The sequence below is a fragment of the Coregonus clupeaformis genome, chromosome 1, assembly GCF_020615455.1.
Source record: "Coregonus clupeaformis isolate EN_2021a chromosome 1, ASM2061545v1, whole genome shotgun sequence".
Lineage (NCBI taxonomy): Eukaryota > Metazoa > Chordata > Actinopteri > Salmoniformes > Salmonidae > Coregonus > Coregonus clupeaformis.
The window spans coordinates 39,578,322-39,603,434 of NC_059192.1; the positions used below are offsets into that span (position 1 = coordinate 39,578,322).

General features: G+C 44.8%; 1 protein-coding gene across 1 annotated transcript in view; it reads right to left on the minus strand.

Moving 5' to 3' along the window:
• Positions 1-25,113, minus strand: part of LOC121575405 — a 55,491-nt gene that overhangs the window by 24,611 nt on the left and 5,767 nt on the right. Inside the window, exons 2-4 of the mRNA XM_045222875.1 lie at positions 23,612-23,686; positions 22,204-22,945; positions 19,324-19,426 (exon numbers count right to left, since the gene is read on the minus strand). Coding sequence (XP_045078810.1) covers positions 19,324-19,426; positions 22,204-22,945; positions 23,612-23,686 — 920 coding nt within the window. The remainder of the gene's footprint in view (positions 1-19,323; positions 19,427-22,203; positions 22,946-23,611; positions 23,687-25,113) is intronic.

The following is a 25,113-nucleotide window of genomic DNA, read 5'->3' on the forward strand; positions in this document are numbered from 1 at the left end:
TTAATTTTTAACCTTTTCACACGAGTTCCAAATATCTCTAACCGTTGCCCCTGCGTGATGTCAGAATTTCTCACTGTTCCAAAATGTGATTGTTACGCAACATGACAGTTACCCACACTGCCCTCAAACCAAGGCACGCTGGCTGCTAATTATCTATAGGCTATGTTTCAACTTGTCAATTTCAAATTATTTTCTAACAAGTTGTATTTTCTAACAACAGTTGGAATTGAGGTGTGTTCTGCCTCCTCGTTAATTCACATAAGAAGTAGCCCATTTTACTGTTGTGGACAATTTATGTTTGAGTCTTTACTGAGCCGGACAAACTTTCTCTTCAATGAGAGCCCAAGCACTTCTCTAGTGTTTCCCCAGATCAAGTATGAAGACATTGCACATCTCTAGTCAGAACAGGCCTTGCGCAAACATTTTCCCCCAGCACATTTTCAGGCTGGCGCCCACATTGCCTTCATGGTTGTTTTCCTTACAAATTGTACTTTGGACATGTGTGCGTTCCTATCAAAGTAAGTGGCCTATTTTCTGTATATAGTGTTGTCGTTTCTGTTGTAGCACACTGTATGAACGTATGGATCATAATGTATTTATAGTTTTTTTCACGTTTTCAAGTACTAGTGACAACTCATGCATTTCGATTCTTGGATAGATTTTAATGGACAAGTGTGTAAAATACTTTTTTGGATGTTGTACTGATTATGATGAGCTAATTCTAAGCTATTTGCCGGCTATGTGTGGCGCCATGTTTGTTGACATCATACAATGCATTCTGGTTGTCACGTAAGCATATGTCAGACCAAAGATGTTATAACAAGGGATAGTTCACTCGACTGACTAATTGGGCTTTCAAGACAACTGTGAACTCGGAAAAATACTAGGTGAAATCATGACGTCAATGATCTTCAGGTCGGAAAGTCGGTGCTCTAGAAAGTTGTTGGAATTCCGAGTTGGATGACCGTTCAAAATGATTTTTCCCAGTTGGAGCTCGTTTTTTCCCCGAGTTGCCAGTTGTATTGAACGCACTGAAGTCGGAAGTCGGAAATTTCCCAGTTCCCAGTTATTTTGAACGCGGCATCAGATTGTAACTTTGGTACCTCAAGGTTGCAAGGGGTTTTATTTTTATTTAGCGTATAAACTTATCTTGTGTTTTCCCCCCATTTATTGATGAATCCCCAATTATAGTAATACAGTGGCTTGCGAAAGCATTCACCCCCTTGGTATTTTTCCTATTTTGTTGCCTTACAACCTGGAATTGAAATGGATTTTTTGGGGGTTTGTATCATTTGATTTACACAACATGCCTACCACTTTGAAGATGCAAAATATGTTTTATTGTGAAACAAACAAGAAATAAGACCAAAAAAAACAGAAAAACTGAAAACTTGAGCGTGCATAACTATTCACCCCCCCAAAGTCAATACTTTGTAGAGCCACCTTTTTCAGCAATTACAGCTGCAAGTATCTTGGGGTATGTCTCTATAAGCTTGGCACATCTAGCCACTGGGATTTTTGCCCATTCTTCAAGGCAAAACTGATCCAGCTCCTTCAAGTTGGATGGGTTCCACCGGTGTACAGCAATCTTTAAGTCATACCACAGATTCTCAATTGGATTGAGGTCTGGGCTTTGACTAGGCCATTCCAAGACATTTAAATGTTTCCCCTTAAACCACTCAAGTGTTGCTTTAGCAGTATGCTTAGGGTCATTGTCCTGCTGGAAGGTGAACCTCCGTCCCAGTCTCAAATCTCTGGAAGACTGAAACAGGTTTCCCTCAAGAATTTCCATGTATTTAGCGCCATCCATCATTACTTCAATTCTGACCAGTTTCCCAGTCCCTGCCGATGAAAAATATCCCCAAGCATGATGCTGCCATCAACATGCTTCACTGTGTGGGATGGTGTTCTCAGGGTGATGAGAGGTGTTGTGTTTGTGCCAGACACAGCGTTTTCCTTAATGGCCAAAAAGCTTGATTTTAGTCTTATCTTACCAGAGTACCTTCTCCATATGTTTGGGGAGTCTCCAACATGCCTTTTGGCGAACAACAAACGTGTTTGCTTATTTTTTTCTTTAAAGAATGGCTTTTTTCTGGCCACTCTTCCGTAAAGCCCAGCTCTGTGGAGTGTATGGCTTACAGTGGTCATATGGACAGATACTCCAATCTCCGCTGTGGAGCTTTGCAGCTCCTTCAGGGTTATCTTTGGTCTCTTGGTTGCCTCTCTGATTAATGCCCTCCTTGCCTGGTCCGTGAGTTTTGGTGGGCGGCCCTCTCTTGGCAGGTTTGTTGTGGTGCCATATTCTTTCAATGTGTATCAAATACTTGTTCTCCCCACTGTATATGGGGGATACAACTATCCCAGCTGTGAAGATTTTGCTGCGAAGAGACAGAATCATTAGATCATTTGTTTTGGTACTGTCCTTGTAGCTTGTTTTTGGTCGCAGGTTCAGGAATGGCTGAAGAATTGCAACATTTACCTGGAGCTAACTCTGCTAATAGCGCTGCTGGGTGATTTGAAAAGTCATAGTCAATCAATCAATAATATAATAATAATAATAATAATCTTAGCAAAAATGTTTATCTTTAATTTACAATCTGTTGAAACTATGAGAATAAAAAGGTTCAGACCTTTTGTGAAATATCATAGCACAGCAAATAGAAATCAAAACTGGATGGTGTTCAGAGATAGATGGGAGGCGTTGAGGTTAGCTGAAGGATGGGACTAAAAACAAACAAAAGATCATTCATGTAAAATGTATATAGTATGTATAAGCTGAAAGTAGAAGCCTAATTGTTGTTGTCCATTAGTTTACATTAGTTAGGGAGGGGTAGTAGGGTTAGGGGGGGGAAATAAAGGAAAAAAATCAAATAAATATATATATATTATTTAATTTTTTAAAATATATGGGGGATTGGAAATGATAAAGACAATTACATTGATAGAAGCCACAATCTATCTGCAATATTAAAGCTGATCTACCCACTAACAAAAATGTCATACACACAGACAACCATGCACACTTCTGGGAGAGGAAGACTGATGATCTTAACTGTCAGAAACTGACAGTGACACATTTTGGTCACACACACCTGGGAGAGGGAAGTCGACCAGTCCAATCATACACTCTCACATTACAGATTCCTCCCACTGGGCACCGACCTCAGTTCAACATCTAGTTTTGATTTACATTTGGTTGAGTTGACAACTGACGTGAATTCAAAGTGAAATTTAAAAAAAGAATGGCACCATGTAATTGGATTTAGGTTAAAAGTAAAAGTCTAAATTCCCTTATGTTGATGACTTTTTGCAAATTCAATCAGTTTTCCACATTAATTCAACGTCATCACATTAAATTGTTTTGTTGAAATTACGTGGAAACAACATTGATCCAACCCGTTTTTGCCCAGTGGGCTTTGTGGTCAGAATCCCAGTATTTCCATGGCGAAACACAAAGTAAGAACTAATTGCCTTCACTTCAAAGGCTGTCACTTAAAAGCAGTGCAGCAGAGAGAGAGAGTACTTTATCTCATCTTCTGATGGCAAAGCCTTTACAAGGCATTACTTTCACATGCATGCAGCACAGCTTCATTTGCAGAAAACCACTAGATAGCACTGCGAGAGGGGAGGAGGATGGAGAGATGCAGAGATGTCAGAAGTGTCCACAAGGACAGGAAATCTAGTCCTACCTTTAAAAAAGAACACTTCAGTATAACTGCTTTACTTGATTACTGCAGTTATTGCAGCTTGCTCCAAAATGTGTCAGCAAATATTTCAATATTCTATGCTAGGGCTGACCCCATTTAGTTGACTGGTCGATTGTTTGGTCGATAAGCTGTTGGTTGACCGAGATTTCTTTAGTCGAACAGTAACAAAAAAGATATATACAGTGCTATGAAAAAGTATTTGCCCCCTTTCTAATTTTCTCTACTTTTGCATATTTGTGATACTGAATGTTATCAGATCTTCAACCAAAACCTAATATTAGATAAAAGGGAACATAAGTGAACAAATAACACAACAATTACATATTTATTTCATAAACAAAGTTATGCAACACCCAATTCCCCTGTGTGAAAAAGTAATTGCCCCCTTACACTCAATAACTGGTTGTGCCACCTTTAGCTGTAATGACTCCAACCAAATTCTTCCTGTAGTTGTTTATCAGTCTCTCACGTCGCTGTGGAGGAATGTTGGCCCACTCTTCCATGCAGAACTGCTTTAACTCATTGACGTGTGGGTTTCAAGCATGAACTGCTCGTTTCAAGTCCTGCCACAACATCTCAATTGGGATTAGGTCTGGACTTTGACTAGGCCATTCCAAAACTTCCAATTTGTTGCTTTTTAGCAATTTTCATGTAGACTTGATTGTGTGTTTTGGATCATTGTCTTGCTGCATGACCCAGCTGCGCTTCAGCTTCAGCTCACAGACGGATGGTCTGACATTCTGCTGTAGAATTCTCTGATACAGAGCAGAATTCATGGTTCCTTCTATTAAGGCAAGTCGTCCAGGTCCTGAGGCAGCAAAGCATCCCCAAACAATCACACCACCACCACCATGCTTGACCTTTGGTATGATGTTCTTACTGTGGAATGCAGAGTTTGGTTTTCGCCAGGCATAATGGGACCCATCTCGTCCAAAAAGTTGACTCAAGTTTGCCAAAAAGCACCTGGATGATCATCAAGACTCTTGGAAGAACGTTCTATGGACAGATGATTCAAAAGTATAACTTTTTGGACAACATGGTTCCAGTAATGCCTGGCGAAAACCAAACTCTGCATTCCACAGTAAGAACATCATACCAAAGGTCAAGCATGGTGGTGGTGGTGTGATGGACTGGGAGACTAGTCAGGATCGAGGGAAAGAAATACAGAGAGATCCTTGATGAAAACCTGCTCCAGAGCGCTTAGGACCTCAGACTGGGGCGAAGGTTCACCTTCTAACAGCACAATGACCCTAAGCACACAGCCAAGACAACGCAGGAGTGGCTTCGGGACAAGTCTCTGAATGTCGTTGTGCTGCCCAGCCAGAGCCCGGACTTGAACCCGATCTAACATCTCTGGAGAGATCTGAAAATAGTTGTGCAGCAACGCTCCCCATCCAACCTCACAGAGCTTGAAAGGATCTGCAGAGAAGAATGGGAGAAACTCCCCAAATACAGATGTGCCAAGCTTGTAGAGTCATACCCAAGAAGACTCGATGCTGTAATCGCTGACAAAGGTGCTTCAACAAAGTACTGAGTAAAGGGTCTGAATACTTATATAAATGTGATATTTATTTTAATTGTTTATAAAAACAATTTTTTGCTTTGTCATTATGGGGTATTGTGTGTAGATTGATGAGGGGGGGAAAACTATTTTATCCATTTTAGAATAAGGCTGTAACATAACAAAATGTGGAAAAAGTCAAGGGGTCTGAATAGTTTACGAAGGCACTGTAAGTACACATCTCCAGCAATAAGTGGTGTACAGTACAGTAGGCCAGCAGGACAGAGGAGAAGACACTAAGTGTAAAAGACTGTTGGATGCCGTCATTGGTGAAATGTCAGAACGATTCCGCGAATGCAACAGCCAACTGGTGGAGACCCTGTGTGCCTTTGACCCAGAGAGCCATGACGTGAAAAAGGTGGAACCACTGCTCGACCTAAGCAAAACAAATTTGGTGGAAGCTCGCCTGTTTTTGCAGACTGAAATCGCACGCTCCAAATAGACCCCACTTGATATCCTGCAATGATTCTCTGGGCCTCTCTCTGCTATGCCGACCGTGCTTACTGCATTGAAACATGGATTGACTTGGGGCGTACACAACTATATGCAAGAACTCATTTTCCACTTTGACAAGCGTGTTCAGTCAGAACAGAAGAAGCAAGCTACATCCAAGGAAAGCTCAACTAATCCAACTGCATTTGAGGGGAATCTTACAAGAAGATTTCGGGGAGAATGGAATTATTGATTACTCAGGAAGTTGCACAGAGCATCAAGGAGGCTTCAACTTTTCTGAAAAGTTAAGAAACAATCTAGCTGGTTGGTTTTTATCAAAATCTTGTTTTAGTGTGTAGGGCGCTGTTCATGGTTCTGATAGAGTGCAGCGGAGACTTCGCGCCAACCTGACACTTTTGTGTTTATTGCGGTATAGCGTGATATAACCAGAATTCAATATAATTCCAATGGAAGAACCCAAATGACGCCCCTGGGTATAGCTACATATCAGTATGGTTTCATCATAGAAATAGATACATGCTATTATGGTTCTTAACTCCCTATTGGTTTTCGTGGTTGTAAATGGAACTGTATATATTGTAAATTAGTTTATGGTAGGCAGGCATTGCTTAATTGATTACGTGGGTCAAATTTTATCCACAAATGTGTATTGTGCCATATTAGATTAGATCAATTCAATTAGTTTATTAGTCACATGCACATGGTCGCAGATGTAATTGCAGGGTACAGTGAAATTCTTAAGCCAACATGCAGGTCAAAAAGAGAAGTGAATGAAACAATAATAATGAAATAATAATAACAATTATTATTATTATTATTATTATTATTATAATATATACATATTTACAACTGTAATAATGATAAATGTCCATTTGGGGGGGTGGAGGCAGGGTAAATGTCCGTAGGGTGGTAGAATGTCCCTGAGGGATTTCAACTGCCCCCTTAGTCACTTTATCCTGGCGCCGGGTCTGACCCCACCCCAAATATATTTTTAAGAATAACAAATAATACACAAAACAAAAGACTAGATTAAACAAAAGCTGGTTAGAAGGAACAATATTCATTCATATCTCACAGAGCCAGCCCGACCAGTAAGCGACAAAAGCGACCGTTTGCGTCCCTCTCCCTCAACAAGCTCACCTTGAGAATCCATCTTCTCAATCAACATTTCTCTTTTTCAATCTCCGTCTCTCTGAGGCTGAGGCAGAGACATAAGAGAGGGTCGCCGCAGACACACACATGCACCTTAACCCCTGGTCGCTCCCCTCAGCTCCTCCACAGTGAACACTTCCACTAGAACCCCACAGGAATAGTTTGCCTAAACACACACAGTGCATCTTACTGTCTGCACTCCATCCCTCCCTCCAACCATCTATCCCTGCCTGTTCCTGTCAGCCTGGGCCAAACACATGGGCAGATTGCACATCAATTTGGCCTCTCAGACGGTGGAAGTAAAACTGTTTTTTTTCTTCTTCTAATCCATACTTCCAACCTACTAATTATTGGCTAATTACGTCTTTGATTAAGGAGTGTGTGACGCACTGCTCCCTCGCAGTCCTGACAGCCACTGTGATGAGGATTAATGGAGCCTGCTCCATCCACCGCTCTGATGAGACGCTAATGCCACCGGCAAGACAGTGACACCACACACACACACACACCTACCTATATGCAGATGCATGCACACATGCATATACGCACACACACACAGTAGACAACCCATCTGTCATTTGAGATAAGCCAACAGGTCAGTCAACACAACTCAGGTGAGGGACACAAACACAGACACGTCAACACACACCAAAACACCAAACATATTCATAGGTTTTGAAAACGATCAGAATTAAACTGCACAAATAATAAATAAATAATATGCCATTTAGCAGACGCTTTTATCCAAAGCGACTTACAGTCATGCGTGCATACATGTTCGTGTATGTGTGGTCCCGGGGATCGAACCCACTACCTTGGCGTTACAAGCGCCGTGCTCTACCAGCTGAGCTACAGAGGACCACACGGAAGCCTCAATTATCACTTAACGGCAATGGAGGAGAACGTGGAACGTACAGACAGAAACCACATTGGCCTAACTCTATATACAATGAGTGTACAAAACATTAAGAACACCGTCCTAATATTGAGTTGCACCCCCTTCTGCCCTCAGAAAAGCCTGAATTCGTCAGGGCATGGACTTTACAAGGTGTCGAAAGCGTTCCACAGGGATGCTGGCCCATGTTGACTCCAATGTTTCCCACAGTTGTGTCAAGTTGGCTGGGTGTCCTTTGGCTGGTGGACCACTCTTGATAAACATGGGAAACTGTTGAGCGTGAAAAACCCAGCAGCGTTGCAGTTCTTGACACACTCAAACCGGTGCGCCTGGCACCTACTACAAAGGCACTTAAATATTTTGTCTTGCCCATTCACCCTCTGAATGGCACACATACACAATCCATGTCTCAATTGTCTCAAGGCTTAAAAATCCTTCTTTAACCTGATTCCTCCCCTTCATCTACACTGATTGAAGTGGATTTAACAAGTGACATCAATAAGGGATCATAGATTTCACTTGGATTCACCTGGTCAGTCTATGTCATGGAAATAGTTCCTAATGTTTTGTACACTCAGTGTATACAGTGCCTTCAGAAAGTATTCACACCCCTTGACTTTGTCCACATTTTCTTGTGTTACAGCCTGAATTTAAAATGAATTAAATTGAGATTGTGAGTCACTGGCCTATACACAATACCCCATAATGTCAAAGTGGAATTATGTTTTTTGAAATGTTGACAAATTAATTAAAAATGAAAAGTTGAAATGTCTTGAGTCAATAAGTATTCAACCCCTTTGTTATGGCAAGCCTAATTAAGTTTAGGAGTAAAAATGTGCTTAACAAGTCACATAATAAGTTACATGGACTCACTCTGTGTGCAATAATTGTGTTTAACATGATTTTTTAATGACTACCTCTTTTCTGTAAATCCAACACAACACATCACTGAGTACCACTCTTCATATTTTCAAGCATGATGGTGGCTGCATCATCTTATTGATATGCTTGTCATCGGCAAGGACTAGGGAGTTTTTTTGTTGTTGATAAAAATAAACGGAAAAGAGCTAAGCACAGAATCCTAGGTTTCCAAAAGACACTGGGAGATTAATTCACCTTTCAGCAGGACAATAACCTAAAACACAAAGCCAAATATACAATGAAGTTGCTTACCAAGATGACATTGAATGTTCCTGAGTGGCCTAGTTACAGTTTTGACTTAAAATCGGCTTGAGAATCTGTGGCAAGACCTGAAAATGGCTGTCTAGCAATGATCAACAACCAACTTCACAGCGCTTGAAGCTTAAATAATAATGTGCAAATATTGTACAATCCAGGTGTGCAAAGCTCTTAGAGACTTAGCCAGCAAGACTTACAACTGTAATGGCTGCCAAAGGTAATTTTAACATGTAATCAAAAACATGTTTTCACTTTGTCAATATAGGGTATTGTGTGTAGTTGGGTGAGAAATTTAACCCATTTTGAATTCAGGCTTTAACACAACAAAATGGGGAATAAGTCAAGGGGTATGAATACTTTCTGAAGGCACTGTATAGGAAAGACAGTTTACCAGTCAAATTTCCAGGATTAGAGGTTCTAAGCACATTCTATTCATTCTATTTAACCATCTATCCATAACCTCCCGAGTGGCGCAGTGGTCTAAGGCACTGCATCACAGTGCTAGCTGTGCCACTAGAGATCCTGGTTCGAATCCAGGCTCTGTCGTAGCCGGCCGCGACCGGGAGACCCATGGGGCGGCGCACAATTGGCCCAGCGTCGTCCAGGTTAGGGGAGGGAATGGCCGGCAGGGATGTAGCTCAGTTGGTAGAGCATGGCGTTTGCAACGCCAGGGTTGAGGGTTCGATTCCCACGGGGGGCCAGTATGAAAAAAATAATGTATGCATTCACTAACTGTAAGTCGCTCTGGATAAGAGTGTCTGCTAAATGACTAAAATCTAAATCTAATCTATTTCTGTGTGCAACTGCCTAGGCAACCGAAGACTCGTTTGCTACAACACCTGGCTTCTTTCAACTTGAATGTCTGGCCGTCCCGTCTTCAGACAGCTATTCATTCCACCAAATAAATAAATATATATATATATACAGTGGGGAGAACAAGTATTTGATACACTGCCGATTTTGCAGGTTTTCCTACTTACAAAGCATGTAGAGGTCTGTAATTTGTATCATAGGTACACTTCAACTGTGAGAGACGGAATCTAAAACAAAAATGCAGAAAATCACATTGTATGATTTTTAAGTAATTAATTTGCATTTTATTGCATGACATAAGTATTTGATCACCTACCAACCAGTAAGAATTCCGGCTCTCACAGACCTGTTAGTTCTTCTTTAAGAAGCCCTCCTGTTCTCCACTCATTACCTGTATTAACTGCACCTGTTTGAACTCGTTACCTGTATAAAATACACCTGTCCACACACTCAATCAAACAGACTCCAACCTCTCCACAATGGCCAAGACCAGAGAGCTGTGTAAGGACATCAGGGATAAAATTGTAGACCTGCACAAGGCTGGGATGGCCTACAGGACAATAGGCAAGCGGATTGGTGAGAAGGCAACAACTGTTGGCGCAATTATTAGAAAATGGAAGTTAAAGATGACGGTCAATCACCCTCGGTCTGGGGCTCCATGCAAGTTCTCACCTCGTGGGGCATCAATGATCATGAGGAAGGTGAGGGATCAGCCCAGAACTACACGGCAGGACCTGGTCAATGACCTGAAGAGAGCTGGGACCACAGTCTCAAAGAAAACCATTAGTAACACACTACGCCATCAAGGATTAAAATCCTGCAGCTCACGCAAGGTCCCCCTGCTGAAGCCAGCGCATGTCCAGGCCCATCTGAAGTTTGCCAATGACCATCTGGATGATCCAGAGGAGGAATGGGAGAAGGTCATGTGGTCTGATGAGACAAAAATAGAGTTTTTTGGTCTAAACTCCACTCGCCGTGTTTGGAGGAAGAAGAAGGATGAGTACAACCCCAAGAACACCATCCCAACCGTGAAGCATGGAGGTGGAAACATCATTCTTTGGGGATGCTTTTCTGCAAAGGGGACAGGACGACTGCACCGTATTGAGGGGAGGATGGATGGGGCCATGTATCGCGAGATCTTGGCCAACAACCTCCTTCCCTCAGTAAGAGCATTGAAGATGGGTCGTGGCTGGGTCTTCCAGCATGACAACGACCCGAAACACACAGCCAGGGCAACTAAGGAGTGGCTCCGTAAGAAGCATCTCAAGGTCCTGGAGTGGCCTAGCCAGTCTCCAGACCTGAACCCAATAGAAAATCTTTGGAGGGAGCTGAAAGTCCGTATTGCCCAGCGACAGCCCCGAAACCTGAAGGATCTGGAGAAGGTCTGTATGGAGGAGTGGGCCAAAATCCCTGCTGCAGTGTGTGCAAACCTGGTCAAGACCTACAGGAAACGTATGATTTCTGTAATTGCAAACAAAGGTTTCTGTACCAAATATTAAGTTCTGCTTTTCTGATGTATCAAATACTTATGTCATGCAATAAAATGCAAATGAATTACTTAAAAATCATACAATGTGATTTTCTGGATTTTTTTCCCTCAATTTGTCTGTCATAGTTGACGTGCACCTATGATAAAAATTACAGACCTCTACATGCTTTGTAAGTAGGACACCTGCAAAATCGGCAGTGTATCAAATACTTGTTCTCCACACTGTTATATATATATAATATATATATATATATATATATATATATATATATATATATACACATACACACACACAGTGGGGGGAAAAAGTATTTAGTCAGCCACCAATTGTGCAAGTTCTCCCACTTAAAAAGATGAGAGAGGCCTGTAATTTTCATCATAGGTACACGTCAACTATGACAGACAAATTGAGAAAAAAAATCCAGAAAATCACATTGTAGGATTTTTAATGAATTTATTTGCAAATTATGGTGGAAAATAAGTATTTGGTCAATAACAAAAGTTTCTCAATACTTTGTTATATACCCTTTGTTGGCAATGACACAGGTCAAACGTTTTCTGTAAGTCTTCACAAGGTTTTCACACACTGTTGCTGGTATTTTGGCCCATTCCTCCATGCAGATCTCCTCTAGAGCAGTACACACACACACACACACACACACACACACAACCATTAAAAAAATGTATACAGTGTATCATGGTTATTTTATTTTCATGACGGTCTTCATCCATAACCGTCGGTAATACGGTTATACAGTAATTGTGCCAGCCCTAGTGCAGCCAAGAGCTGGGCTTTGAGGTTCTGGAGTTCAAAGGCAGGGAGGCAGCACGGGGGGCTGGATGGACTGAGGGGTTGGGGGCGGAGGGGGGTAGAGAGCCCTCACCGGAATATAACAGTGATCTCTAGAGTGCATGGAGTCAATATTCACTCTATTACTGTCTCATTTCTTCGATGCTCACACACACCACTTCTGGTGAAAAGTTTGCAACTTTCTGCTAAAGACTCAACACTGGGATTAGAATCAACAACCTAATGTCAAATAGCCCAAATAGATATTAATTGCCAATTCATTACATACTGTTTAACTGCCTTTTACCTAATCTGTGTTTGTTTATAATGTCCCAGTAGTTGCTCAAACTGTTTTGCGTCCTTTCTTTGTCCCACGGTCTCGGTGTATGTACATGATATGAAATAGGACCTATCTTTTCTCAAGGAGAATTCGTTTTCAATGGATTATTAATATTTATACCATGGCATTGTTGAATACTTGTTTCTGATTGGCTTGAAAGGCATTCTAGAGTGTGCATTATTTCCCTATAACGCACATTATATTTGCACCGTAGAATTCAATGGCTATAGTTCATTCTTACATGTTCCATGTTTGAGCTCCTTTTGAAAGCAAAAGTCTAATTGAAAACATTATTGGCATTGTTTAATTCGATTTAATTCAAGCTAGGACTGATGGTTTGGCTAAACTAGTAAGTCTGTTTGGTTACCATGGCAACTACTGTAGCTATCTAGTAAACTTGCTAGCTACTTCATTTCTACCAGCAAATTAACACATTTCTAGCGGCAAATGTGTTAAATTATAGCCATGGTATAACAGGAATAATCAACGAGGGGCTGTGTGTTCTCTGGAAAATAATGAACGACGTGGAAGGTGTGTTCCACGATGCACTAGCGGAGTGGAACTGACCTTCCACAGAGTTGCATTATTTTCCAGAGAACGCATAGAGCCAGGGATACCAGGGATACTTTTGAGGAATATTAATCAACAGCAGATCTTGGTTCTTGGTTCTATTAATCCATAGCAGATAAAGGTCTTCACAGGGGTATCAATCTACAGCTGATGCAGGAATATTTATATGGGGCAAATATAAATCCTCAGAGGAATATAAATCTACTGCAGATACAGGGCCCAAAAGGAATATTAATCAAGAGCAGATAGTTTTTTTTTACAAGATTAGACTGATAAAGCAAATGCATATGTCCATGAAAATATTAATCCATAACAGAAGAATATGTCGCCAGTAGTTCCCTGTCCTCATAGGAATATGAATCGGAGATAGATATAGGTTTTAATGTTTTGTTTTTTTGTATCTCTGTGGTATTACAGGAGTCCAACAGTACAACAGAAATTCCAACTTTTCTTACCTCTCCCCCAGCCAACGGGCTGGCTTAGCATGTTTAACATGCTAACCCGGGTGGCCATCCGCGCCCAGAGACCCCAAAAAGACAGTGCAGGAAATGAATCATTGCACCTTGTGACAACCCCACCATTTATCCCCCAATCTCTGACACAACACAGTGCACATATGAAGAAGCTCATTGGTTTGTTAGTACTGCAGACTCTACAGTTCCTGAGTGTGAGATAGTGTTTGCTTGATATGGTGACCCCGGCAGAGTATCCTTGGAGGGAGGACAAGATGGAGTCTTAACCCTAGATCCCCTTGGAGAAGGAGCATATCAGAGAGACAGCCTCTAAGGTTTCACTGTTGCTGTTGGAAACCAACTCTAGTTAAGTCTGAAATACTACTGTAGGCAGTGGTCATGAACGAGAGAAAAGAGGGGAAATGATTAACAGCGAATCTGTCTCACACTACCTGTCACTCAAAAGAAGTTATAGCTCCTGACAGCTCAACAATTGTAGAGAGAGAAGGAGGGTGAGAGAAGAGAAATGAAGAAGAGAAGGAGCCAGAGTTGTATAAAGACAAGGAGAGCGTGTAGGGATATTATGCAGATAGCTACAGTTACCTTTAAAGAGCAAGTGCTCTGTGTGAATGTTAAACTGGGATATTCTGCAGGGTTTCATGTCTTTGAACCATGTAATATAGTTGTGTGTAAAACATCTCAAAAGAAGGTTAGGACTTCATCTGGCTCCGGCATAGTTTTCTCTGAGAAAAGCTGCTTCAGCCTTCCTAGCACAAACTCTTTATCGGTTTGGCCCAATCTTTATTTTAAATTCAGTGGTCGCTGGCTTCAACTTGTTTTCTCCTTTCATCCATGCCTTTTGGGCAAGTGTGCTTTGGCTGGGCTGTTAAAAGTTATTTAAACGTGGAAATGGCATTTGAGGATGAAGTCTGACCTTTCTGCACAATCTCCTGTCTGCAGACGCAGAAACAGTGATGAATCGCCTGAACACACAGACTAGGAACGCTGCTTGGCACACACGTGAGCGCATGCATGCACGTACACACACACACACACACACACACACACACACACACACTCACCCACACAATTCCATAGCCGAGGCTTAAACATACCCACTCCCAAACACCTGCTAAACGTAGAGAGAGACACATCCACTTTGCAAAGCCGCATCTGGCATTGAGAGGAAAGAGTGGATATCAAAGTGAACAAACTCCAACAGAAGTGTCCTTCTCTTGTGTGAGTAAGACGAAAAGAGAGGAGAGAGAGAGAGAACGAGACGAGAGAGAGAGAACGAGACGAAAAAGAAAGGAATAAGTGAGGCCAGAGAAGAAAGAGAACAGGCAAAGATGGGGAGAGAAACAGTTAGAAGTGAGAAAGTGAGGAGGAAGGGGCAATAGTAAAGTGAAGGATAGAGAGAGTGAGAGTGAAAGAGAGAGAACAAGAGAGAAAGAGAACGAGATGAGAGAGAGCGAGAACGAGACGAGAGAGCGAGAACGAGACGAGAGAGAACGAGACAAGAGAGAGAACGAGATGAGAGAGAGAACGAGATGAGAGAGAGAACGAGATGAGAGAGAGAACGAGACGAGACGAGAGAACGAGACGAGACGAGAGAGAGAACGAGACGAGACGAGAGAACGAGACGAGACGAGAGAGAGAACGAGACGAGAGAGAGAACGAGACGAGATGAGAGAGAGAACAAGACGAGAGAGAGAACGAGACGAGAGAGAGAACGAGATGAGAGAGAGAGAGAGAACGAGATGAGAGAGAGAACGAGATGAGATAGAGACGAGAGAGAGAACGAGATGAGAGAGAACGAGATGAGAGAGAAAACGAGATGAGAGAGAAAACGAGATGAGAGAGAGAACGAGATGAGAGAGAACGAGACGAAAGAGAACGAGACGGGAGAGAGAGAGAGAGAACAAGACGGGAGAGAGAGAACGAGACGAGAGAGAACGAGACGGGAGAGAGAACGAGATGAGAGAGAGAGAGATGAGAGAGAGAGAACGAGACGAGAGAGAGAGAACAAGACGGGAGAGAGAGAGAGAATGAGACGAGAGAGAACGAGACGAGAGAGAGAGAACGAGACATTTACATTTACATAATTTAGCAGACGCTCTTATGCAGAGCGACTTGCAAATTAATGCATTCAATTTATGATAGCCAGTGGGAAAAACACTTTTTTTATTTTTTAATGGGGGGTGGGGGAAGAAGGATTACTTTGATAATATTCCAGGTATTCCTTAAAGAGGTAGGGTTTCAAGTGTCTCCGGAAGGTGGTCAGTGACTCCGCTGTCCTGGCGTCGTGGGGGAGCTTGTTCCACCATTGGGGTGCCAGAGCAGCGAATAGCTTTGACTGGGCTGAGCGGAAACTGTGCTTCCGTAGAGGTAGGGGAGCTAGCAGGCCAGAGATGGATGAACGTAGTGCCCTTGTTTGGGTGTAAGGTCTGATCAGAGCCTGAAGGTAAGGAGGTGACGTTCCCCTCACAGCTCCGTAGGCAAGCACCATGGTCTTGTAGTAGATGCGAGCCTCAACTGGAAGCCAGTGGAGTGTGCGGAGGAGCGGGGTGACATGAGAGAACTTGGGAAGGTTGAACACCAGACGGGCTGCAGCGTTCTGGATAAGTTGTAGGGGTTTAATGGCACAGGCAGGGAGCCCAGCCAACAGCGAGTTGCAGTAATCCAGACGGGAGATGACAAGTGCCTGGATTAGGACCTGTGCTGCTTTCTGTGTAAGGTAGGGTCGTACTCTGCGAATGTTGTAGAGCATGAACCTGCAGGATCGGGTCACCACTTTGATGTTAGCGGAGAACGACAGGGTGTTGTCCAGGGTCACGCCAAGGTTCTTTGCACTCTGGGAGGAGGACACAATGGAGTTGTCAACCGTGATGGCGAGATCATGGAGCGGGCAGTCCTTCCCTGGGAGGAAGAGCAGCTCCGTCTTGCCGAGGTTCAGCTTGAGGTGGTGATCCGACATCCACACTGATATGTCTGCCAGACATGCAGAGATGCGATTCGCCACCTGGTTATCAGAAGGGGGAAAGGAGAAAATTAATTGTGTGTCGTCTGCGTAGCAATGATAGGACAGATCATGTGAGGACATGAAAGAGCCAAGTGACTTGGTGTATAGAGAGAATAGGAGAGGGCCTAGAACTGAGTCCTGGGGGACACCAGTGGTGAGAGCACATGGTGCGGAGACAGATTCTCGCCACGCCATCTGGTAGGAGCGACCTGTCAGGTAGGACGCAATCCAAGAGTGAGCAGCGCCGGAGATGCCCAACTCGGAGAGGGTGGAGAGGAGGATCTGATGGTTCACAGTATCAAAGTCAGCGGATAGGTCTAGAAGGATAAGAGAAGAGGAGAGAGAGTTAACATTAGCAGTGCGGAGAGCCTCCGTGACACAGAGAAGAGCAGTCTCAGTTGAATGACCAGTCTTGAGACCTGACTGATTTGGATCAAGAAGGTCATTCTGAGAGAGATAGCAGGAGAGTTGGCTTGAGACAGCACGCTCAAGAGTTTGAGAGAAAATAAAGAAGGGATACTGGTCTGTAGTTGTTGACATCAGAGGGATCGAGTGTAGGTTTTTTGAGGAGGGGTGCAACTCTCACTCTCTTGAAGACGGAAGGGACATGGCCAGCGGTCAAGGATGAGTTGATGAGCGAGGTGAGGTAAGGGAGAAGGTCTCCGGAAATGGTCTGGAGAAGAGAGGAGGGGATAGGGTCAAGCAGGCAGGTTGTTGGGCGGCCGGCCGTCACAAGTCGCAAGATTTCATCTGGAGAGAGAGGGGAGAAAGAAGTCAAAGCATAGGGTAGGGCAGTGTGAGCAGGACCAGCGGTGTCATTTGACTTAATAAATGAGGATCGGATGTCATCAACCTTCTTTTCAAAATGGTTGATGAAGTCATCCACAGACAGGGAGGAGGGAGGGGGAGGAGGAGGAGGATTCAGCAGGGAGGAGAAGGTGGCAAAGAGCTTCCTAGGGTTAGAGGCAGAGGCTTGAAATTTAGAGTGGTGGAAAGTGGCTTTAGCAGTGGAAACAGAGGAAGAGAATGTAGAGAGGAGGGAGTGAAAAGATGACAGGTCCGCAGGGAGACTAGTTTTTCTCAATTTCCGCTCGGCTGCCCAGAGCCCTCTTCTGTGAGCTTGCAATGAGTCGTCAAGCCACGGAGCAGGAGGGGAGGACTGAGCCGGCCGGGAGGGTAGGGGACATAGAGAGTCAAAAGATGCAGAAAGGGAGGAGAGGAGGGTTGAGGAGGCAGAATTAGGAGATCGGAGGGAGAAGGATTTAGCAGAGGGAAGAGATGATAGGATGGAAGAGGAGAGAGTAGCGTGAGAGAGAGAGCGAAGGTTGCGACGGCACATTACCATCTGAGTAGGGGCAAAGTGAGTAGTGTTGGAGGAGAGCGAGAGAGAAAAGGATACAAAGTAGTGGTCGGAGACTTGGTGGGGGTTGCAGTGAGATTAGTAGAAGAACAGCATCTAGTAAAGATCAGGTCAAGCGTATTGCCTGCCTTGTGAGTAGGGGGGGACGGTGAGAGGGTGAGGTCAAAAGAGGAAAGGAGTGGAAAGAAGGAGGCAGAGAGAAATGAGTCAAAGGCAGACGTAGGGAGGTTAAAGTCACCCAGAACTGTGAGGGGTGAGCCATCCTCAGGAAAGGAACTTATCAAGGCGTCAAGCTCATTGATGAACTCTCCAAGGGAACCTGGAGGGCGATAAATGACAAGGATGTTAAGCTTGAATGGGCTAGTGACTGTGACAGCATGGAATTCAAATGAGGAGATAGACAAATGGGTCAGGGGAAAAAGAGAGAATGTCCACTTGGGAGAGATGAGGATTCCTGTGCCACCGCAGCGCTGACCAGATGCTCTCGGGGTATGTGAGAACACATGGTCAGACGAGGAAAGAGCAGTAGGAGTAGTAGTGAGTAGTAGTGTTGTCTGTGGTAATCCATGTTTCCGTCAGCGCCAAGAAGTCGAGGGACTGGAGGGTAGCATAGGCTGAGATGAACTCTGCCTTGTTGGCTGCAGAACAGTTGTCAGTTGCCTCCCTCACTTACATTTCACTGAAACACTCAAATATAACTCTCCCAACTTCCACTTTAGAAATTATAATTGTTGTAAACTGCAGCGGTTCAATGTTTTCTAGGAATAGACTAACTTAGTTTATTCAGCTAGCTAACTTGGTACAGTATTCTTCTGTGAAAGCCGCCCAGGGCACCGAATCCTATGACGCCATAGCCAACTAGCATGCCAGCCTCCAATAACACGGTTTAGCTCCAATACTCGGTTACAACAAACCACCAGTGTGTTAACACGCCAAACAGATCATTCGTGTCCGTGTCTAACATTGTGTAAAGTTTGGGTTCGTTTTGACAGTTTGAGTGAGTACGTCGTCAACTTATTCAGCCAGTTAGTTAGCTAGAATAGTTAGCATACTAGCTAGCCATTGCTCTCTGCCAACGAACCAACCCCTCCTCCCACGGCATGAGAGACGAGAGAGAGAGAGCGAGACGAGAGAGAGAGAACGAGACGAGAGAGAGAGAGAGAACGAGACGAGAGAGAGAGAGAACGAGATGAGAGAGAGGGTGTTGTCAGTGGTGGAGGATCAGTGGTCTTCCCCAGAGCCCCATTACACAGTGGCACTAACGGATGTCCCAGTGCAGGAGGGCACAGAGGAGGGCAGGGAGAAGGGCAGTCTGTGTGTCTGTGAGGACAGAGCTCTGATACCATATCCCTCTCGCTGCAGCCAGGGAGCAGCCACAATCCATCACTGACAGGCCCCTCACACACAGTCTTACCACAACTAGCACACACACCCACAGATACACACACACAGTCTTACAACAGCTCACAGTCTTACCACAAATCATACAATCTCTTGCCAGAACTCGTTAGTGCAACTGACTTACATCCACAGAAGTTACCTGCACAGGGAAATGAGTAGCCGCCGTCTGGGTGGTGGATGAACTGTCTCTCGTTGAGGCGGGTCACACAGTACATGTGGAAGCAGTCTAGACTGCTGGACTCCTACAGAGTGGACAGGAGGACAGACAGATACATTTTATACCAATGAAGTATCATTGACTTGAAACAGACTCTGTAAGAGAGAGAGAGGGTGTGTGTGTGTTGTTCTATCATAGCCCCACAGGGGGGACTCATTTAGTGCGGGAGGCAGGGGAAGACAGATAGTGCCCTCCAGGAAAAGCAGCAGTGAAGGACTGGAGGTCTCAGAGGAGCCCCCTGCCGCCAGCCTGATCTTGTTCTGATAATATCATGGCTGCTACAAAGACAAAGAGGGCCAGGGATACTGAGAGAGGGGGGGTGAAACCGTTCACAACGGGTAACGTAATCGAGCAACATCGACTTTAGTGAGGATACAGGTGTGTGTGGTCTCTCTCCAGATCCATCTTCCTCACCTGCTTCCTTGTCTCTCTATCACACATCTCTCATTCTTACCCTCTTCTAACAGATGACGTCTCTCCCCAACATCTGCACATGACTTCACGTATTGCTTCAAACCATTAATTGCAAATGAGTTAAATTACTCAATTAACTGACCTGGTTGAGTAACGCCTAAATCAATTAAATAAACTAAGCCAGTCCAACCCCAGCCAGAAAACTCCTTCAGACCCTCTCCTCTCCTCGGGTGAACTTTCTCCCATCTAGCACCCACTAATTACACTCAAGAGTCCTAGCAAGCACCCACTCACTCAGCCAGAGAGCACCCCTTTACTTCTTACCGCCAACGAGCTTCTTAAACCAGAAGCAGTCTTACAGTAGCTGTGTGTCCTCCTCCGTTTGTCCTTTTAAACAAACCAAGAAGCTAGGAGCTGTTTGTGCTAAGTGGCAGCAGCAGCACACGAGAGGAGCGCAGAGGAAAACAATGCTCCACTCAGGAGGGTAATTGTACGGCCCCACTTCAATCACGCTCCTAGCGGCGAGACCTTGAATTGAGATGAGGCCGTTTGTAATTGGGCTCCATTGTCTCGGCGGCAGGAACCAGGCGACGGACTGGCCTTCCATTCTTATCCTCTGTGGGTGAGGCAGTGACAGCATGGCTGTTGAGTCTGACCTTCATTTATTATATACCACACTGACAGAATCACAGCTCTGTCTGTCTGGAGCCACTGATTGCAGGAGGGAGGGATTGCAGGAGGGAGGGACTGCAGGAGGGAGGGACTGCAGAAGGGAGAGACCAGGGGTGTGCGTCTGTCTACCTGCTTGAGAGTGTGTGTGAGGGCTTGCGTGTGTGTGTACCTAAGTCTGTCTATAAAGCCATACAGTGGAGGTGTCATAATAGCCATAAAACCTAGCAGTCAAACAGGGATAAGGTTCCAATCGTTTTTCCACCATTCATTTTTCCCATAGGGGATTTTAGAAACACTTAAGGGCTGTGTTTCGTGTAGGCTTATCCTGGCGTGACGTTTTGATAACCATGTAAATCTCTCTCAGACAAGGTGACCTTTATCAATATATGCGGCTCTATTTACTCTCAGATTCGAAAATGCTAATTAGCATCAAAGTAGACATCATGCAAAACTACAAATCCCTGCAAGCTCCTGCATGTCATCTCTAGCTGATACCTTTGCTAACAGGTATTGTGCAAATTTGAAACTTGCACAAGACAGTTCACAGAATTATCCATTTAAAGAAATGTAGCCTATTTATTCATTACTACATTTACCTAACATTAGAAAGTTCATCCAGAGATTCTTACCTTTGCCTCGATTTGGCAGTCTCGTTCAGATCACCATGGCATTTGTAGTTCTTTATGATAGCCACATTAGCAGCTAATTAGCATTTCATTTTTGATGGGGGGGAGAGAGAGAGAGGGCTAGGGAAAGAGAGAGGGAGATCATTAAGTGTCCTCAGTTTTTCACCACACACCATCATCACCACAGCATCGGAAACATTGCTACTGTCTGGTCACATGGTGCAGATTTAGACGTTGGTCGCTTGCTGCATCCTAATTGTTTTGGGATGATCTCTCTCCCCCTTCCCCATCCTACTCTGTTCTTCCTGCATGCCACTCATTAGCATAAGCATTTACACATTCTGACAGCGGCCTTAATAAGGCTCCGAAAAGGTTAAGAAAATCATTACTCCCCTGTTGGGTGGGGGGGAGGCATGGGGGAGAGAGGGAGGGGATCCTGCGTGGAGATTACACACACACCTGCTCAGAGACAGCCAGGAAAGGTCACACAGACCCCTGGCGTGTCTGCGCACCACACACACACACACACCTCCCTCTAAATATAAATGATTAATGAGAAAAGCAGTTATGAATAATTCAGAAATGCATCGCCTTTTGTTCCCCTGTGTCTCTCTTCCTCTCCTTCTTTTACTGGGAGCAGATTGAACGTCTCCATCCCGCAAAGCTTTAATTTCATTATTTTTTAACAAATAGGGGCTGGTCTCTGTGGTAGCTGTGCTAATCTCACAGCATTGACCGAGCTATATGATTGGTGGGCAGAAGAGGGACCCCACTCTATCGGCTAAGCTGATTGGTCAGTTCGAGGACATGACCTGTGCTCACCTCAGTCTATTACAGTCCCTCTGTCAATACAGCACACTGAACAAGCACAAAAAAAAAAAACGCACACAAACGGACACACACAATCACAGCAGGGGGCACACACACTGAGAGCAGCATGCTCATTACCACCTACTCTAATACCAGCCTCAGGGACAGGAACTCACTGAGCCTAATTTCCTACACTCTCACCTAAGTGACTGAGGCCCCCTGCTATACACACACGTGCACACAGACACACAAACACACCCCTCATCGCTCTGTAACTGACAGGTCTATCTCGAGAGTGATGGGTCTCAGATGGATGGGGTGGATGCAGGGGAGTCTGTGAGACTGTGGTTGGGGGAGATAGCAGTGTGAGTGGCAGCTTCAGCTGGTCAGAGGTCAGGTATGGAGACAGGGCCATGATGGTGAGGACAGAGGTCAGGTATGGAGACAGGGCCATGATGGTGAGGACAGTGGTCAGGTATGGAGACAGGGCCATGATGGTGAGGGCAGTGGTCAGGTACGGAGACAGGGCCATGATGGTGAGGACAGTGGTCAGGTATGGAGACAGGGCCATGATGGTGAGGGCAGTGGTCAGGTATGGAGACAGGGCCGTGATGGTGAGGGCAGTGGTCAGGTACGGAGACAGGGCCGTGATGGTGAGGGCAGTGGTCAGGTATGGAGACAGGGCCGTGATGGTGAAGACAGTGGTCAGGTATGGAGACAGAGCCATGATGGTGAGGGCAGTGGTCAGGTATGGAGACAGGGCCATGATGGTGAGGGCAGTGGTCAGGTATGGAGACAGGGCCATGATGGTGAAGACAGTGGTCAGGTATGGAGACAGGGCCATGATGGTGAGGGCATTGGTCAGGTATGGAGACAGGGCCATGATGGTGAGGACAGTGGTCAGGTATGGAGACAGGGCCATGATGGTGAGGACAGTGGTCAGGTATGGAGACAGGGCCATGATGGTGAGGACAGTGGTCAGAGGGGAAAGAATGTTACTCTGGATATCTGCTCTGGGTTGTCTGGATATGGGGAGGGACGTTAGATTTGATTGTGGGAGTGACTGGATATCAGCTCTGGTGATATGTTGAGGGAAAGATGATTTGAAGGTACTGACTGGGTCCTCTCCAAGCTTCGGGTAGGTAATCACCAGCCCTAGCAGGAAACTGACACGGAGAGTGGACAGTTGGCATGGCGACAGTGGACAAACAGTCCCAGAGGGGTAGAGGCGGCAGAGCAGGCAGGTGGGCTTAGAGGTGTCACTCAGTCTCAGTCTAAACAATGGCAGGATCCTGAGCTGTGGGACTCCAGCCCACTCACACACACACACACACATAGAAGTCCCATATGGACCTGAGGTAAATATGGCTGCAGGCTGCACAGACAGGCAGAGAATACTGCTGAGTTACTGTGGAGATTTGTGACTGAATATTTCCATTTGAGAATAAACATATTTATTGCTAGTGTAATACAGGAACAATGGAGAGGCTAGAGGGAGGGTATGTCGCTCTGTGTGGGATTATTGTACGCTGCGGACCTACCTGTCTAAGTGACTTGATTGTACTCAGAGAGACAGTGTAGCTTAAGATCAGTGCCTCTCAGTGAGAGTTCCTATGTAGCAGTGGTTCTTGGCTACAGTATTGTAGTCTTACATTCTTGGTTGACTTACCCGGCTCACCCGGGTCTACACTCGTAGCTTCCCCGGCTGGATGGCCCAACACACACTCTTGCAGTACACATAGAAGCTGCTGTGAGGTCGGGCTCTAGGAACACAATCCCAAACAACACATGCTTCTATCAATAGAATGACAGTAGCCCATTGTAGCCACTCTGAAATGAAACCAATAGACCACTTAACATCAGCAACAGGTGTGACTGAGCTCTCATAAAGGAGATTTGACACTGATGGTAGAAGTAGACGTGTACTATCCCCATAATGTCATAGATATTGTGCAATCTAAGCACTTATTTTATTAGATTGATCCTGCTCAGCGCAAAAGGTATGCTCTGGTTCTATTTTCAAGATTTCAAAGGCATAGCTCACGCCCGAGAAAAGTACGATAAAATGGCTTGCGCTTTCCTCACGCCGGGAAAAGTTCCACGTCCAGTGTAGCAGGTAAAAAACCTAGTGTTTTTCTGACGCCCCAGAATAGGTCCTATGTAAGACCATTAACCCTATCCATGTTTAATATTATCATCATAGCCTTGTAAACGGTTGTGATTGAATAATGCCCTTACGGAATCTGTAGGTGAGCACGTCCTATTTGTGTCAGCATTTGTCCTTGAACAAGCCTTGAAGGAGCCCCCGTCTGATGAGAGGATGATGTTATGAGGAGTGTGTGGGAGACAAGACAAGGAACATCTCCAGTCTGTACTGTCTGTCTGACTACAGCCCAGAACACAGACACTGATCCAATTAGCAGAGAAAAGCAACCAGAGTCTTCATGGCAAATGATTTAGTAAAGAGAAGAGGACGCGTCCTGCCTACTAAAGTCACGAGACCATACAAGCACACATTCATACAGCACACACGCACACTCTCTCTCTCTCCTGCACACGTGCGAATACATGCACGCACACACACACACACACAGTGAGAGGGACGAGGAAGGAACAGCATTCTCATTAGAGCTAAAAGGATGGGGCCCGGAGTGGGCTGCGCTACCTTGACACGATACCCAATAAATGGGGCGGAGTGGCTTTATAAGCCTTCCCATGGCTAATTTATTTTTCCTGGGAGAGAGGCCTCCATTATGGTAATGCCTTTACTGGAGGATGGATGGAGAGCCTGCTGAATGGAGGGGGCAGATAAAGGAGAATTTATGATGGGCTGGATGGAAGAGAGGAAAGAGGGATGAGAGACGGAGGGAGGTGAGGGTGGAGGGCAGGCAGAGGACGGTTTTTAAAACGTTTGCCTTTACAATACCTGTATGCATGCTCATTTCCCACAGATGTCTGGAGACTGACTGATGAATCCCATTTAACTGTTTAGAAGGCTGCATTCAGGGAGCAGTTACACTGTTCAAATAGGGCACACATGTCAAGGCCACATCTGAGCTTTCTATGTGTTCATACTGAGCCAAAATGCTTTCCTGGAAAACTGGCAACAATAGCACTTATTACTAGGGCTGTGAAGATACCAGTATCGCAATATGTTTTCCATGGCAAAAATGAAAACGCGAACTCTTTG